Below are 16,885 nucleotides of genomic sequence, written 5' to 3'. Positions count from 1 at the left end.
ATACGAGAATTATATTCTTTTTTTTTTTGAAGTTAGAGAATTATATTCTTTAATGACGGCCAGTTTAATAAATTTAGAAGAAGAAAAAAAAATTAACCCAATTTAAAGAAAATTTTGTTCATACTCTTCTTCTTTTTTTTCTTTTTTTCTTTTTTTTTATGAATTAAAACCTTCATTAATCTGACACATCAATCTACAACTCTCTCCGGTGAAAAACTGGACGCAAAGGTCCCTTAAAAGGGAACAAAACACTCCCTAACAGAGCAGAGAAAAGAAAACCATTACAACATAAAAAACAGACAGAAATTACAAGTTTCACAAATGAACAAGTTGAGCATTAAGGCCTGTCTTCTTGAATCCTCCTTTAGCCATGACCTAAGACCTAACCTCCCACTTGATTTGCTACTCCACAGCCTCTTCCACTCTAAGAGGATTGCCATAACATAAGTCATTTTTCAACTTCCACAAATGATAAACCGAAGCACCCAAACATAGTATGTACAGATTCACCCATAAACTCCTTTCTATGAGATTAGACACACTCCAGCTCACCGCGTCCTCCCACTTAACAACAAGATTGACCACCCTACATTCGACCAAAACAGCCCTCTAAACACACCTGCTAAAGCTACAGTGAAAAAACAAATGTTCCACACTTTCTTATTATTCAAAACAAAATTTGCAAAGGATGTCCGTTCCATATCCCCAACTATGAAGATTAACTTTCATGACAAGGGCCCCTCTAAACACCACTCAGAGCATAAAAGAATGTCGATGAATCACCATTGAGTACTAAACAACTTTAAACTGGGGAATAATTGGTTTTTCTCCCTTAATCTATCCCAAGTTTGAGCATCATACTCTTCCATATTATATTAATACTTTGCATTTTTTTAATTGTAATGATAAGTGTAGGCACAAACCAATATGAAAAATGCTAAAAATACAACAAGTGTATTACTAGTGTACAACTTCAAGACACATAGGGTGGAACCATGATACATGCACAACAAGTGCACAACTAATGCACAACCGCAAGACACATTAGGATGAAACTGGCATGTATCATGACCCGACCAATATATGTACAATGCAACTTTAAATAGAGGATAATAATAAATAAAATAAAATAAAATAAAATTGTATGATTAAAGTGATTAACTTTATTATTTTAAACTCTGTGTTTTATTTTATGGAGAGAGGAAGTAGCTAATAGCTATTGTCCGAGTAATTTGATCTATGGGCTGGGCTTAACAATCTGGGCCCAAATTGTTTTACAATTGTGGCAAGATAGCTTGGGTTTTTGGTACGAAGGGTTCTAGATTGATAAAGCTTAAACTCATTGCATAACCATGAGAATTATAAGTCAATCTCAGTCGTCTATGTGGAGGTCGAATAGAGATCCATACATAAGGAGGGGAAAAAAAATGGTTTGCAATACAAGTGGTTGCTATTACCAAAGGGATGGTTCAGCCACTATCAATGTTTAAGAGTAATTCGACCACCTCTTAATAAATTATTTATATAAGAAATATTGCACATGGTGCAACCATATCTCAATAAGTGGAGACCAAATTACTACTAGTTCAGCTAGAGTGCTTTTTTTTTTTTTGGGTAACCAAGAACCTGCCTGTAAATTATGGACATTTGAACGGTCCTAGCCCAAATATCAAGTGAGTTCAAGAATTTGAAAGTGTGCCAACAATGTAGCCATGTAGGGAATATATTCACTTACTAAGAGTCTGTTTGGAATTGCGTTGGGAAATATAGCTATTGTCTATAGAAAATGCTTTTTAGAGAGAGAGAGAAAAAAAAAAAAAACAAACAAAAAAAAAAAAAAAAAGAGGAAAACTTTACTTATAACCCCTGAATTTTCATCACTTTTGCAATAAAGTACTCAAACTTTAAAAAGTATCAATTAGGGTATCCATCTTTCACCTTTTTTAATTTTAACCGTCCGTTAGAATTTTTCGTTAAATCCTATCAAAATTTTCAAAATACCCTATTTTTTTTTTTTTTAGGAAAAAAAATTTCAAGGAATTAGTTGTTGGTCAAAATTTAACAGAACGAGTATTTTTGTAAATTCCGTTAAATTATGATCAACGCATAAATCATTGCAATTTTTTTATTTTTTTTTTTAAAAAAATAGGGGTATTTTGAAAATTTTGACAAGATTTAACTTAGCTAAAGCTTTGTTCAAGATCAATCAAAACTTAAACTGAATGAGCAAATGTCAATCCTTCTTTATCTTCGAGTGCAAAGCTCGATAGAAATCTAACCAAATTTATAGAAGTGATCCTTTTAGCCCTAATGGATGATTTTTTAATTGGGTCAAAAATCCACCAACATCTAATGGTTGATTGAATAATGCTATTCTTCAAATCTATTTATCATATACATTTCAAATCAGTTGATGTAACATGTTTTAAGTAAGTAATATGGAAAGTCGCTTAAAACACGACAAATGAGTCCAAAAAGTAGCATTACTTTATCTCATTTACTCTTTTATTTACTTTTATTTTCATTTTTTGAATCCTAGAATTCCTAAAATAATTCAAACTTCAAAAGTAGGGATTTCAAATGGGCCACCAACACTTGAACCTTTAACTTATTGTTGGATCCAAGACCAATCACTATGGTCCTGAACCCAACTCCATTCGTGGACCATTGCAAATGAGCCATCACATATTCTTTGCTCAGCCGCCCAGGGACCAACCGCAATCCGCGAGTCGTAACCATGAAATAAAGTAGATGTGATAAGTGAAACACAAATTGGGTTTTTATTTATTTATTAGTCTTTTTTTTCTTTTTCTTTTTTTTTTTTTAAAAAAAAAAAATACCTTATACTCTAATATTAATTAATATTCTAACACTCTTACTCACACGTGGATTCAAATTAAACACGGATCCTCTCTATTTCATAGTTATAATTTAAAGTTGATTATTTAAATTTTTTAAAAGACGTGACGTGTTAATATTGAAATCATATAAACTTTTTTTTTTTTTTTTTTTTTTTTTTTTTTTTTTTTTTTTTTTTTTTTTTTCAGATGCATGTAAACAGATTACAACAAAAGATAAAATACAAAATAAAACACGAATGGGCTAGGCAACCCAAGAACAAACCTAAGAACGAAAGTACGCGGGAACAATGCTTCCGAAGATGCGGGCCCTTTGGCTCGAGGCATGGATGCCACAAAGTCTGGGTCACCATTGAAGGTGATTTGAAGAGTGTATTGAGTCACAAGGACCCAAACACCTTGATTACAGGGGTGAACATGGGGAAAGTAAAACAAGTAAGCCCAAAAAAACAAAAACAAACACAACAGAGATCCAGAAGCAGAAGGCGGTGTGGGAACCTTCCCTAACGGCACGTGAGACACACGCGCCGCCAAAGGAAAGCCTCTCAGTGGCCAGAAACGCTGGCAAACCCATGAAACACCGGTGGAAGTCGTGGTTGAAAGTGGGGAGACCAAACATGGCATCCATGCGCCGAAGAGAGCAGAAAACTCTCTGGAGAGTGTGCGCCACGCACGACCTTATAGAAGGAGGTGGAGTGAACAGAAACTGTTGGTGGATGACGGAGACGCCGATGAATCCGGTGGTGAGGAGCGTGTCATGTAGAGGTTGGGGAAAGAGCATAGATCTAAAACGGAAAAATTGAAACAAAACTCGATCCCAAAAATTACAATAGATATGGTGGAAGGTAAATGACAGGGGTTGCTGCTGTGAAGACACAAACCATGACAAGAAAAAGAAATTGTTGTAAAGATAGGTGGGTAGATGGAGATTAGGCCTTAACTCCAATGGCCAAAAACACTGAAAAACTGTAGTAAGATAGATGGGGAACTGGAGATTTGGCCTTAACTCCAATGGCCGAAAATACAAAAAAACAGGAAGAAGGATAGAGAGAAAGTTGGCAGAAGGTAAGGAAGATGGGGGGTTTTGTGGTGAGGTGGATGGAAATAGTAGGGAACGGGTAAAAGTGTTGGAGTTGCTCACAGTAGGGTGCAGTGATTTTAGAGAGAAGGGGGACGATCTCTCACTAGGTTTTGGTACGAGAGTTATGTAGTAAATCATATAAACTATTAGATGTACTAACTTTAGTTTTTAGATCATGACCATAAAATACATACTACTCTTCATTTTGAGTAAAATATTTAATCGAAATCAAATTAATATAAATGACACAAACATGTTTCGAACTTACGGCTATAACATGATTCTAGGAATTACAAATCTCTATGCATGGAAGATGACAGATGATTTGATACGAAAATAGGAGATTGGTTTCCTTAGCTGGAGATATGATTTCTTTTCCTTCTAGATGACAATGACGATGGTGGGTTGACTTCAACGTTAGAAAGATAGGACACGGTTTGAGGTTTCATTTCTTTCTAGATGACATGACAATCACCGTACGTGGTGGATTGACTTCCATGTTAGGAAGATGGAGATTTGATTTCATTTCTTTCTAGATGGCAATCACCGTACGCGGTGGATTGACTTCCATGTTAGGAAGATAGGAGGCGATTTGATAACATTAGAAATTTGGCTAACAGATTTGAGAAAGAGAATGGCAGAAATCACATTTGAGAAAGAGCTAGCTATTGAGCTAAATGTTGCAAAATTGGTAAGAAAACATAACTTTATATCGCTTGATTTCACTTAGTAAGTTTCCCCCATCTTGGGAAAAAAAATTAAGTCATCAAAGTCCTTAAATACTTAGAATCATCAACATCCTAAAGGAGCCAAACTAATAAACAGCCCCTGATTAACTTCAGAAGAAGTAGTCAACTATAGATGAGTTGGAAGAATTAGGCCATGGCACTTGAATAACAACCATGCAGCCCTCGTACTCAAATGGCACGACCTTGTCATCAATCTTGCAGGCAATTGGCTTCTGGGATGCGAACACCCTCATTTCTCCGGTGCCCTTCACTCCAATCTGAACAGACTTCCCCTCCTCATTGAAGGCCAAGGACTCAATGGCGCCGCCAGTGTTGAGCATATTCACCAAGCCTATGGGAGCAAACTGAGCAGCTGTTCCAGCCAAGACAGTCACTGGGGAAACAGTAATGAGCTCGAAATTGAATGGCTCCAAAGATATCTCCACGTTCTGGGTTGGCTTGGAGAGGACTAGCTTCTTGGCCTGGTGATAATACAAGGCAAAAACTTGTACACCCTCGATGGAGATTGGATTCTTGCCACTCTTCCATTCAATGTCTCTTGGGTTGGTTTGAGAGGTCACAACATGGGAACATTGGGAGAAACATTGGTTGCGCCTGCTTTCACGACACCATCCACCTCCTTGGCAGTTGAATGCCCCAAGAACTCCAGTATACTGTTGGAAAGGTAAACAAAAGAACATCGATCAGAATGGAGTTTTCAAAACAAACCAATCGCAATCGCACTTCGAGCTGTTCGGATCACCGAATTGCAGCCGATCTCGATCCCCAATTAAGTGGACTACATTATTAATTGTGGCAAGAAGGCTCACCTTGTTGAGGTTCCAGATTTTGAGCATAGTTTTTCCATCGTGCAGAGGGTCCTCAAAGAGGCAGTCTCTGGTTGGAAGGGCATAGTATTGGCAGCGCAAAATGGAGCCATCAGGCAACACAAGGGTCTTGAGCAGCTCAAAGTTGTGCTTCCCAACTGTGTCACTTACATAAATAGGGCCACCAGAAATTGCCCGAGATGCGGCATGGAAAGCAGCGCATGGGTGAGTAGACTGGAACATGTCCCAATCTGGGTGTATGAAGTTGCCCATCCACAAGCTATTGTAAGCACAGTGCACCATGTGACATCCCTGTAGCCAAAATGTGCCATTGGGATCACCAGATGGATCGGTGCACCAGAAATCATCCCCTGTTTAATTAATGCAGCATTTAAACATTAGTCCAGAGTGATTCTCGAAATTAAGGTCACATTAGGCTGTCTCTATGGCCTAATTTTATCAAGACCAAAAGAATATTTTGGTCACGACCGGCTAAGGCTAGAAATTCCATTAAAGAGCGTTTTCATTGAGTAGAACCTTTTCAAGGAATAAAACATATCAGACCAAAAGAATATTTTTGATAACGACCGGCTAAGACTAAAGTTCAATTAAAGGGAGTTTTCACTGGATAGAACCTCCTCAGGGAATAAAACATATCAGAATGATAGATGGAGCTTGAAAATTTTCCATCAACTCAATCGTAGAAATTTTTATCCAGTTAAAAGTGTTTCACAAGCCATGAATTAGTTGCAGTTGTTGACTTAGTACAGGGGTTTATCCACCTGGTAGTCAATGGTTAATGAAAGAACACGATGAGAAACTTCGATTATTTTATTCTTAAAAAAAAAAAAAAAAAAAAAAAAAAAAAAAACTTTGATTATTTTATCAATCAAAATAAATTAATTTCAAAAGTCAGCATCATCAAACTCAAACAAGTTATATGGAAAGATTTGGTTCCAAAAAACTACATGGTCTCTTCCTTAAAACACATGGTTTTTTTTTTTTTTTGGACAAGTAAAATTTCATTAATATTTTTTTTTTTTTTAAAAAAAAAAAGAGGGTTAGGGCACCCCATTTGGTAGGATTAGAACACGTGTCTCCTATCACTTGTTTAAACCAACTAAATGGGGGCTAACTTAACAAAAAACTGGAATTAATTAAATATAAAAAAAGAAAAAGATTGCAAAGACATACCGACACGGCCAAGACAGATGGCTTCCGTTCCAAGGAACATGAAATCGTTGCAGTGCTCCATGCTAGCGATGACGCCGTTGCCATTGAAGTGCTTCCTCACCGAAGCAGTGAGGGCCTTGAAATATGCTTTTGCTAGCTCAACTCTGCCACCATATTTCTCGCACAACATCTCCAGCAACTATAAATTGAAAATAAAAATATCAATTAATGAACATCACTCACGGCTTGTTCCTCCAAAAAAAAAAAAAAAAAATTCAAACGATCCCAAGGTCTGTTAAGTTACGTGGCCCTATCAAAACTTTTTTTAAAAAAAAAGGTGGCCCTATCAAAAGCCCGTAACAATTGTCTATTTTATCGTAAGTTTGGAATCACGATTTCATAATCAATAAGTACAATTTTAAACCAAATTTTTTAACACAAATCGTTTGAAAATTATATTTTTAAATATTACGATTTAAAAATTTAAAAAATTTGATTTTTTAATTTACGAATAAGAATGTAAGATGGTACTTTTTTAAAAATATAAAATTTTAAAAGTTAATTTACAATTTTAAAAATAAAATTGTAATTCTATCAAGCCCTTAATTATATTTTAAAAATTATTTTTTTAAATTACACATTTTTTTAATATAGCAAAACTCAAATACCATAAGGACAGCAAGTCAAAGGAACTTAATCCGTGACTAGAATTGTCTAGACTTTTCCTTTCGGATAAGAAAGCAATAAAATCAGTTGGGTCCTACAATAAGACAAGTAGCACTTACTTCTTTTGGTCCAAAGTCATATCAAATGTCATTGTCGGTCCAATCACAATCAAATCCAACAGGAAAAAAAGAAAAAAGAAAAAAAGAAAAGGTGGTTGGGACTTACATGGATAACGTCCACCTTGACCCCATCAATCCCAACCGCCTCCAAGTGTGAGTGAAGCCCCTCGTACATCTGATCAACGAACTCCGGTGGGACCAACCCGATCCCAGTTTCGACGATCTTATCCACCGCCAGATCCTCCATGGTCATCTTCAACCCCGGTGAGAGCTCCGGCCTCACAACCACTGATTCAGGCAATCCGGGCACCTTGGGCCGGAGACCACCCCAGTACCCACACAGCGCGTGCCACACATACACGTAGTCCACGCTCTTGAACTCCTCCTTTAGGTCCTTAATAAAGGCACCCATGCCCTTGTTAGAGGCACTTTTCGGACTAACATAGTCCCTAAACTTGTAGTTCTCTTGGAACTTCAAGAGCCTGCATGGCATTTGCTCGCCGGCGATGGTTTGGTTGATGCCTTCTTGGGTGATTGGGTCCGCATCATGGCCAATGGACTGCCACCCGTCGTCGAGCAAAACAAGACCTGGTGGGCACCCACCTTCGACGAGCCCTCTCACGCCTTCTAACACGCCATGAGGATGCACCGAAAGATAGAATGCATCCCAGGTGCACCAACCGAACTTGTCGACGATGCCGGGAGGGGTTTTCTCGTCCAAAAGCTTGAACGTGCCCAAATGAACCCTGACAACCTTCATGGCCTCCTTCACCAACATGAACGGATCTTCACCGGCGTGCACGTACATGACACTTCGGAAAGAAGCTCCGGCGACCTCCGACGATCCGCTCTCGACGCAGAGATCAACGTTGTCTTCGTAGCCGGGCTGAATCGAGGCTCGGAAAGGGCCTTCCAGAAGAGGAAGGAGGAGAACATAGGGACGACCAGATTGCGAGTTTTCGAGAATCACCATCTGGGTCTCGTGCTCGAGATCTCGGCCGTTGGAGCCAACCCAGTGGGTGGTCCACCAGACCTTGAACCGGAATATGCTCATGAACTTAATGTCTCTCAGCTTGCCGATGGGCACCACGTGTCGGCTACTTGACTTGGTGGCGTTGAAGCCCACAAAGCAACCGACGGTGGCGGTGGACTTGTCGATGGATGTGTAGGGAGATGGGGTGGCTATGATGTTATCAGGGACGTCGGAGAGAATGACGTGGCCATTGGCCAAGAAATTTGAACCCTCCAACGTGATTGGAGAATGGTTATGGCCATCGACGAGGGTTTTAGCATCGGAGCCAGTTTTGCTCAAACTTGGAGCCATTGATGAACGACTAAGAAGAAAATGGTTATAAGGAAGTAGAGAAAGATTATCAAAGGGTTTTTGTGGTGAGAGGCGGAGTGCCAAAGTGTGGTATATATAGGAAAAAAAGGTATAGGATTGAATTTACAGAAATGAATGAATATATTGGTGAAGATTCTTTGTGATCTTCAAGAAAAAGCTCTTACGTGATTCTGTGTGTTATATGAAATCTTTACCTTTGCGGTTTCTATGGCTCAACGAATATGGCAAGTGCTGATTTTATAGACGGAGGAAAGCTTAAGGTGACGCGAAAGTGGGTCTGGAATATTGTATAATATAATCTAATATATTCTTAATAGTCTCTCTTTAATTTTTTTTAATAGTTTTTCGGAGTTATGACTTATGAGAATGGGTCATACACCGAAACGTCAAGGCCTTAAATCTAGGTTTGACCAATTGAGAAAATATTACATTAAATTGGATTCAGTTTTAATTAGTTGAATTGGACCGTGGGATTAAGACACGTATTTGTTGCGTTCTATTACGAGACATATGTCTAAATCCCAACGTTTTAAGACGTCGGTGTTCTACTGTTCTTAAAAAAAAAGGTCTCAGTATTTCTATTCCATCTTTTCCTGGTTAGTAAAACAAATCATAAATGACTTATCATTTATCAATTTATAATAATGTTCTCTCATTTATGTGCTTCCCTTTTTTTTTCAATGGAAAAAATATATATATTTATTATTAAAATATGTTTAATTAATTTAGAAGGAAACCAAATCTTAGCCAAATTGTGGGTCAATTTTACGGAATTACAATTTTTTATTTTATTTTTTATTTTTTTCATTTGAAAAGAAGTTAAACTTTCTTTTTGGGATTTTCTATGGAAAATTATATGATTCTAATTTTAGCTTGTGAACCAAAACATTTCGAATTGCGTGAGAGGAGAGCAAGTTGGAGATTTCGGGAGTGTAGTCTTTTTTTTTGGGGGGGTTGGAAACTTCCAATTAAATTACCCTATAAAAAAAAACCAATTAATTTTTTTTAAAAAAAAAAAAAACTACCAAGTAAACTAATACATAAAAAATGATATGGCCTATTGGGTTGTGTTTTTTTTTTGTTTCAAAAAAAAAAAATGATAATAATAAAAACAAAAATTTAAAAATGTGTGTTTCAATAGTTTAAATAAATAAAAACAGTTTCATAAATATCATTTTGATGTTATGGAAATGAACTACTAGAATGGGGTAATATATAGCTCAATGTACACTAAACCATGTGGATACACTAATTCCCATACTTTTGTACACAATAACTGAATATGATCATTTGTTAATCTGTTCAAATCAAAGTATGGTCGGCTTATAATTGTAAGTATAAGCAGCTCGTAAGTTTCCACTACATAAATTATAATTCTCATTCAAGTTTTTGCTTCTTGATCAATTTATTTAAGAGTAATACTATATTATACCTACAACTCTTTTATAATTTGTTGAAACTATCAGCAAATAATTGGGGTTCCGTCAACCACTAAAAGAAAAAACACCCTCACATACGGATACATGCTAACAAGTTGTAAATGGATTGTAGGTTTAGCATTTTCCTTTAGTTAATTCTTATGGTTTAAGAGGAGATATCATTTGATCTAGTTTAAGGTTTTGGATTTGTACTTATATAGTTTGCTTCTCTAAAAGTTTTATTAGTTTTTTATGCTTAATTTGACCATGGTATTTGTATTTAGTTTATTTCTCTAATTTATTAGTTGTGAGCTGATATTAAGTTATTTCCTTTGGTTTCATTCAAAAGGTGATTGTAATTTATACCATTTGAAATTTTTTGTTAATGATGAATTATACTTATAATAATTGAGAACCCTGGTTATTAAGTTTTAAACTACGATTTGTTAATGATTATTAAAATTAGCATTGTACTCATTAGCACCTTTTTTTTTCTTTTCCTTTTTTAAAGTGAAAGATCTTAGTATTTCATTAATCAAAGATCATGAGCATAAAGCTTTTACATCACAAAACATAAAGCTCTGCAAAATCATAGCCACATACTATGAGGTTACAAAATCATAGATACAAACAAAATTTTTACAATAAAGTACCATCTACGACTTTTATCTTCCGCTAACTCAAGGACGGAGCCAAAAATTCTTATGAGTAGGGGCCAATGGCCAAAAAAAAAAATTTAGTAGGGGCCAGTAAGCTAAATTTTTATTTTTTACCTTATATTTTTTAATTTTTTAGGGAAAAAAAAATTTCCCACCTTATATATATATATATATATATATTTTAGGAAATTGGAGGGTGCCAGCACCCCCCCTCCTCCGTCCCTGCCTAATCACTATATAAAAATAGTTAAAAAGTAGATCTGCTCAGAGCAGACTAAATCTAAGACAATGGTAGCTATTTTCTTAGAAAAATTTATTTAAACCGGACGTAAGAGATAACCCTTTACACTGAACTATCTAACCCATGAGAGATAACCTCTTACACCGAATTATCCAAGCCATAAAGATATCCTTAACACTTAACTAACCTTCATCCCATAGATCGTCTATGATGTCAGATCTATGGAAAAGAAAACTCTTATTCAAAAACAAAAACACAATCAACAAACAACAACAGCGGCCATGGAAGAGATAAACGGCGCAATACGAAGGTAGATGGACGGATGTATAGAAGAGAGGCCAAAATTGTTGATCTGGTTGGAAAACACCTGCAGACAAAAGAAAAAATTAGAATGTGAGGAGGATGGTAGGAGTGCGTAGTAGAAAGGGAAAGAGAGATGAGGAAAGAATTTTCTGAGAATTTTTTTCTCTCATTACCACCTTTCTTAATATTGTACTAAGATCTTTCACATCCGAATCTGTATTCTCATTTTGTGTATTAATTCTTTCATTATCAAATCTTGAACTTTTTTTTTTTTTTTTTTAAATAAAATTTTGATATGGATGAGTCCGGATCTTACATACGGTGGATGAGTTAATGAACTGTAGTAGCTCATTCAAATTTGTGTGTTTCGTAATATATAGTGGTGAATTATGATGTATAACACGTTATATGTTGTAATTTTAAAACTTAATCATTTTTGTAATTCCTTTGGGTAGCTTTAAGTAGTAATGTAAACAATTTTTAAAATTGATTTAGTTATGCTCTTAATAGTCATTTACTTTTTTTTTTTTTTTTCTCAGTAGAATAGACATTTTGCATATCAAGTATGCCCTGAATTTTGTTCACATTATCAACCAGAAGAAGCAACTGTCACACCTTTAGACATTGATAAGTCTTACATTTGTCCTCTGATCGTTGTGTTCAAGAATAATTGTTGGGAAAACTACATTTTACCTTCTCAAAGTTTCATCTAAATTACAAATTTACCTTCAAAGTAAAAAAAAAATTGCAATTAATAGACCCTAACCAAGTTTCTTAATTTTTCAATGTAGCCAATTCTTTTAAAAATACCACTAAAAAAATCATTTTTTTTAATTTTTAATTTAATTTAATTTTTTATTTTTAAAAAAGACTAAAAAAATATCCTCAAATGCTCCATGGAGTGGCTTCGGCCACCCCCAATATTTTTATTTTTTTTTTGTTCTTTTTTTTTTTTTTTTTAAAAAAATGATTTTTAGGAGTATTTTCGGAAGAATTGGCTACATTGCAAAATTAGGAAACTTGGTTGAGGTCCATTACAACTTTTTTTTTTCTTTTTTTTTTTCGCTTTGAAGGCAAAATGTCAAAATTGCAATTTGAGTAAAACTTTTGCGGGGTGGTAAAGTGTAGTTTTCCCATAATTTTTCTATCAATAGTTTTCAAAAAGAGAAATGCTATAAATAGAGTGCCTGTACACCATCAGTACAGCCATCAAGCAATAGGCATAGGTTAGAAGATCCCTCAAATAATCTTTCTTGTTCTTCAGATGGATCGTGAAGACGCTTGAGCAAACATGGCTAGAGGTAAGCCTGAATCCTGTTTATTCGTTTTCCGCTGCGCATGTTAGATTAAATAATATGTTGATTATTTCTAACAGTTCCGTCAACCACTAAAAGAAAAAACACCCTCACATACGGATACATGCTAACAAGTTGTAAATGGATTGTAGGTTTAGCATTTTCCTTTAGTTAATTCTTATTGTTTAAGAGGAGATATCATTTGATCTAGTTTAAGGTTTTGGATTTGTACTTATATAGTTTGCTTCTCTAAAAGTTTTATTAGTTTTTTATGCTTAATTTGACCATGGTATTTGTATTTAGTTTATTTCTCTAATTTATTAGTTGTGAGCTGATATTAAGTTATTTCCTTTGGTTTCATTCAAAAGGTGATTGTAATTTATACCATTTGAAATTTTTTGTTAATGATGAATTATACTTATAATAATTGAGAACCCTGGTTATTAAGTTTTAAACTACGATTTGTTAATGATTATTAAAATTAGCATTGTACTCATTAGCACCTTTTTTTTTCTTTTCCTTTTTTAAAGCGAAAGATCTTAATATTTCATTGATCAGAGATCATGAGCATAAAGTTTTTACATCACAAAACATAAAACTCTGCAAAATCATAGCCACATACTATGAGGTTACAAAATCATAGATACAAACAAAATTTTTACAATAAAATACCATCTACGACTTTTATCTTCCGCTAACTTAAGGATGGAGCCAAAAATTCTTATGAGTAGGGGCCAATGGCCAAAAAAAAAAAAAAATTAGTAGGGGCCAGTAAGCTAAATTTTTATTTTTTACATTATATTTTTTTATTTTTTATGAAAAAAAAAAATTTCCCACCTTATATATATATATTTTTTAGGAAATTGGAGGGTGCCAGCACCACCCCCCCGCCCTCCGTCCCTGCCTAATCACTATATAAAAATAGTTAAAAAGCAGATTTGCTCAGAGCAGACTAAAGCTAAGACAATGGTAGCTATTTTCTTAGAAAAATTTATTTAAACCAGACGTGAGAGATAACCCCTTACACCGAACTATCTAACCCGTGAGAGATAACCTCTTACACCGAATTATCCAAGCCATAAAGATATCCTTAACACTTAACTAACCTTCATCCCATATATCGTCTATGATGTCAGATCTATGAAAAAGAAAACTCTTATTCAAAAACAAAAACACAATCAACAAACAACAGCAGCGGCCATGGAGGAGATAAACGGCGCAATACGAAGGTAGATGGACGGATGTATAGAAGAGAGGCCAAAATTGTGGATCTGGTTGGAGAACACCTGCAGACAAAAGAAAAAATTAGAATGTGACTATGTGAGGAGGATGGTAGGAGTGCGTAGTAGAAAGGGAAAGAGAGATGAGGAGGGAATTTTCTGACCTTTCTTAATATTGTACTAAGATCTTTCACATCCGAATCTGTATTCTCATTTTGTGTATTAATTCTTTCATTATCAAATCTTGAACTTTTTTTTTAAATGAAATTTTGATATGGATGAGTCCGGATCTTACATACGGTGGATGAGTTAATGAACTGTAGTAGCTCATTCAAATTTGTGTGTTTCGTAATATATAGTGGTGAATTATGATGTATAACACATTATATGTTGTAATTTTAAAACTTAATCATTTTTGTAATTCTTTTGGGTAGCTTTAAGTAGTAATGTAAACAATTTTTAAAATTGATTTAGTTATGCTCTTAATAGTCATTTACTTTTTCTTTTTTTTTTTCTCAGTAGAATAGACATTTTGCATATCAAGTATGCCCTGAATTTTGTTCACATTATCAACCAGAAGAAGCAACTGTCACACCTTTAGACATTGATAAGTCTTACATTTGTCCTCTGATCGTTGTGTTCAAGAATAATTGTTGGGAAAACTACATTTTACCTTCTCAAAGTTTCATCTAAATTACAAATTTACCTTCAAAGTAAAAAAAAATTGCAATTAATAGACCCTAACCAAGTTTCTTAATTTTTCAATGTAGCCAATTCTTTTAAAAATACCACTAAAAAATTCATTTTTTAAAATTTTTAATTTAATTTATTTTTTTATTTTTAAAAAAGACTAAAAAATATCCTCAAATGCTTCATGGAGTGGCTTCGGCCACCCCCAATATTTTTATTTTTTTTTTGTTCTTTTTTGTTCTTTTTTTTAAAAAAATAAAATAAAATAATTTTTAGGAGTATTTTCGGAAGAATTGGCTACATTGCAAAATTAGGAAACTTGGTTGAGGTCCATTACAACCTTTTTTCTTCTTTTTTTTCGCTTTGGGGGCAAAATGTCAAAATTGCAATTTGAGTAAAACTTTTGCGGGGTGGTAAAGTGTAGTTTTCCCATAATTTTTCTATCAATAGTTTTCAAAAAGAGAAATGCTATAAATCATATGATTATCTTTTTTAATAAGGCTGATTGACATTGTCACGTTAATATAATTCAAACACATTTATTAATATATATATATATATATATATATATATATATATATATATATATATATATATATATATATATATATATAAGCCTTTCAACTAACCGTTGGTTTGAAAATAGCCTCTTAAATTGATAAGTGTGCTAAAGTAGTACGCCAGTCAAATAAAATGAAGGTATAAAAATTAGGGATTTGATTCCTGCACTACACCATCACAACAAGTGCACAACAACCCCTTACATGAGAGTAAGCCCCACACACTGGGGCTCACCCTCATGTGAGGGGTTGTTGTGTTGGTGTTGTAAATCTAACATTTTCCTAATAATTAACATCTCCGATAAAGATAAAACATTTTAGTATCGTAGCTTCCGGAGGCATGATAAATCTTCTAGAGATCAAAAGTTGGTGTCCACTAGGTTATCAAGCAGACCTTGTACGTATCAAGGGATATTACTACACAAATATCATAGCTTCTATGCATGACACATATGTATAGCATCACATATCGCTACCCTACCAATATATATCCAAAATATTCTTAATTTTCTTTAACGTGTGTTTCTTTTTTGGGGCTTTTTTTTTTTTTTTTTTTTTTTATTTTATTGTTTTCCTGGTCGTGGAATTGATGGAATACCAATGAAATACTCCCATTTCATTCTTTCTAGTGTTTGGACCTCCTAATGTCATCCCAATATACCATTATTCTAGACCCTCTCGAATATCTTCCCCACGTTCCTTTTACTTTCAAGTTTCAATCATCATGTTTGGCGAATCCAAAGGCCCTCCGAATCAAGGAAGGAATAAAGAATTTTCTCTTTTTTGCTTTGGAAAAAATGAATATTCTACTATAATCTGCATAGTGTGTGGATGACAAAAATTATTCCAAAGAAATGGCTGACATTGTTTGCATTTTAAAACGTGGACACCTTTTCATTCAAGGGGCATCATAAGTAAGTCCACGCTAGTTTGTACACGCATCTAAAATGAGAAAATTTTCTCTAAATTATACTAGAATAAATTGTTATGATCCATTTTATTAAATGGGTTTTAATATTTGCACAACCCACCCACCCAGGTGGTCATACTCATATGAGTGGTTGTGCATAATTGTTGTGTAGCAAGCATTTTCGTTATTAAATTAACATTTATTTTTAGAGTACTTGGTTTTTATATGCATTTTTAAAAAATATTTGTAGCGCCCATACATTTCATCGCCAAAGAATCCAAGCAAGGCCTATCTACGAGCCCGAAGACACACATCTCAAAAAATTTCATGATAGATTTACTAATCATCTAATTGAAGGACTTCTGTAGGACCATGAATTCTCTACTTAAGAAAAGGGTTTCATTCCCCAAGAGAAAGCTCAGCCAGTCTATAACTCGATGAATTTGAGACCACCAGGGTAGCCCAGGTATCAAATCCACCAAAAAGATCCGTTCGGCCGATCAAATTTGAGCGCAATTTTCCTAATGCCAATATATAAGACGTAAGATACGCATTTTTACACATTCGATCACTAAGTCAAACACTACACACTTTTTCTTCTAGAGCCCTCCCCCTCCCCCAAATTGATTTAGGTGTCGGAGTCCTTTCGGTCCTTTAAAGACCCACGGGCTTCTGATGATCTCTTCAATCTTTTGGAAAGCAATGTCCCTCTTTTAAAATTGGATGAAGTCATTGTAGACGATCCGTGCATAAACAATATAAACAAAAATGTAAAAATCATGTAATGGAAGA

At 34.7% G+C, this 16,885-nt stretch overlaps 1 protein-coding gene across 1 annotated transcript; it reads right to left on the bottom strand.

Moving 5' to 3' along the window:
• Positions 1 to 4,627: 4,627 nt before the first annotated feature.
• Positions 4,628 to 9,002, bottom strand: LOC133859881 (probable galactinol--sucrose galactosyltransferase 5). Its single transcript, XM_062295435.1, has 4 exons — positions 7,559 to 9,002; positions 6,689 to 6,866; positions 5,498 to 5,865; positions 4,628 to 5,341 (listed from the first exon to the last, which is right to left on the bottom strand). Exons 1-4 carry the CDS (start codon positions 8,774 to 8,776, stop codon positions 4,778 to 4,780), a joined length of 2,328 nt encoding a protein of 775 aa, XP_062151419.1. The 5' UTR covers positions 8,777 to 9,002; the 3' UTR covers positions 4,628 to 4,777.
• Positions 9,003 to 16,885: the final 7,883 nt, after the last annotated feature.

This window comes from Alnus glutinosa, chromosome 2 (genome assembly GCF_958979055.1).
Source record: "Alnus glutinosa chromosome 2, dhAlnGlut1.1, whole genome shotgun sequence".
Classification (NCBI taxonomy): domain Eukaryota; kingdom Viridiplantae; phylum Streptophyta; class Magnoliopsida; order Fagales; family Betulaceae; genus Alnus; species Alnus glutinosa.
The sequence above is the reverse complement of the archived record's forward strand: the minus strand, read 5'-3'. Positions and strand labels throughout refer to the sequence as shown.

Bases quoted from the DNA above. Each gene is read 5' to 3' on its own strand.
- LOC133859881 (XM_062295435.1), bottom strand. From the start codon at position 8,776: ATGGCTCCAAGTTTGAGCAAAACTGGCTCCGATGCTAAAACCCTCGTC. The intron at 6,867-7,558 runs GTAAGTCCCAAC...TTCAATTTATAG, and splicing joins TCAAGGTGGACGTTATCCAT to TTGCTGGAGATGTTGTGCGA. The intron at 5,342-5,497 runs GTGAGCCTTCTT...CCTTTCCAACAG, and splicing joins AAATCTGGAACCTCAACAAG to TATACTGGAGTTCTTGGGGC.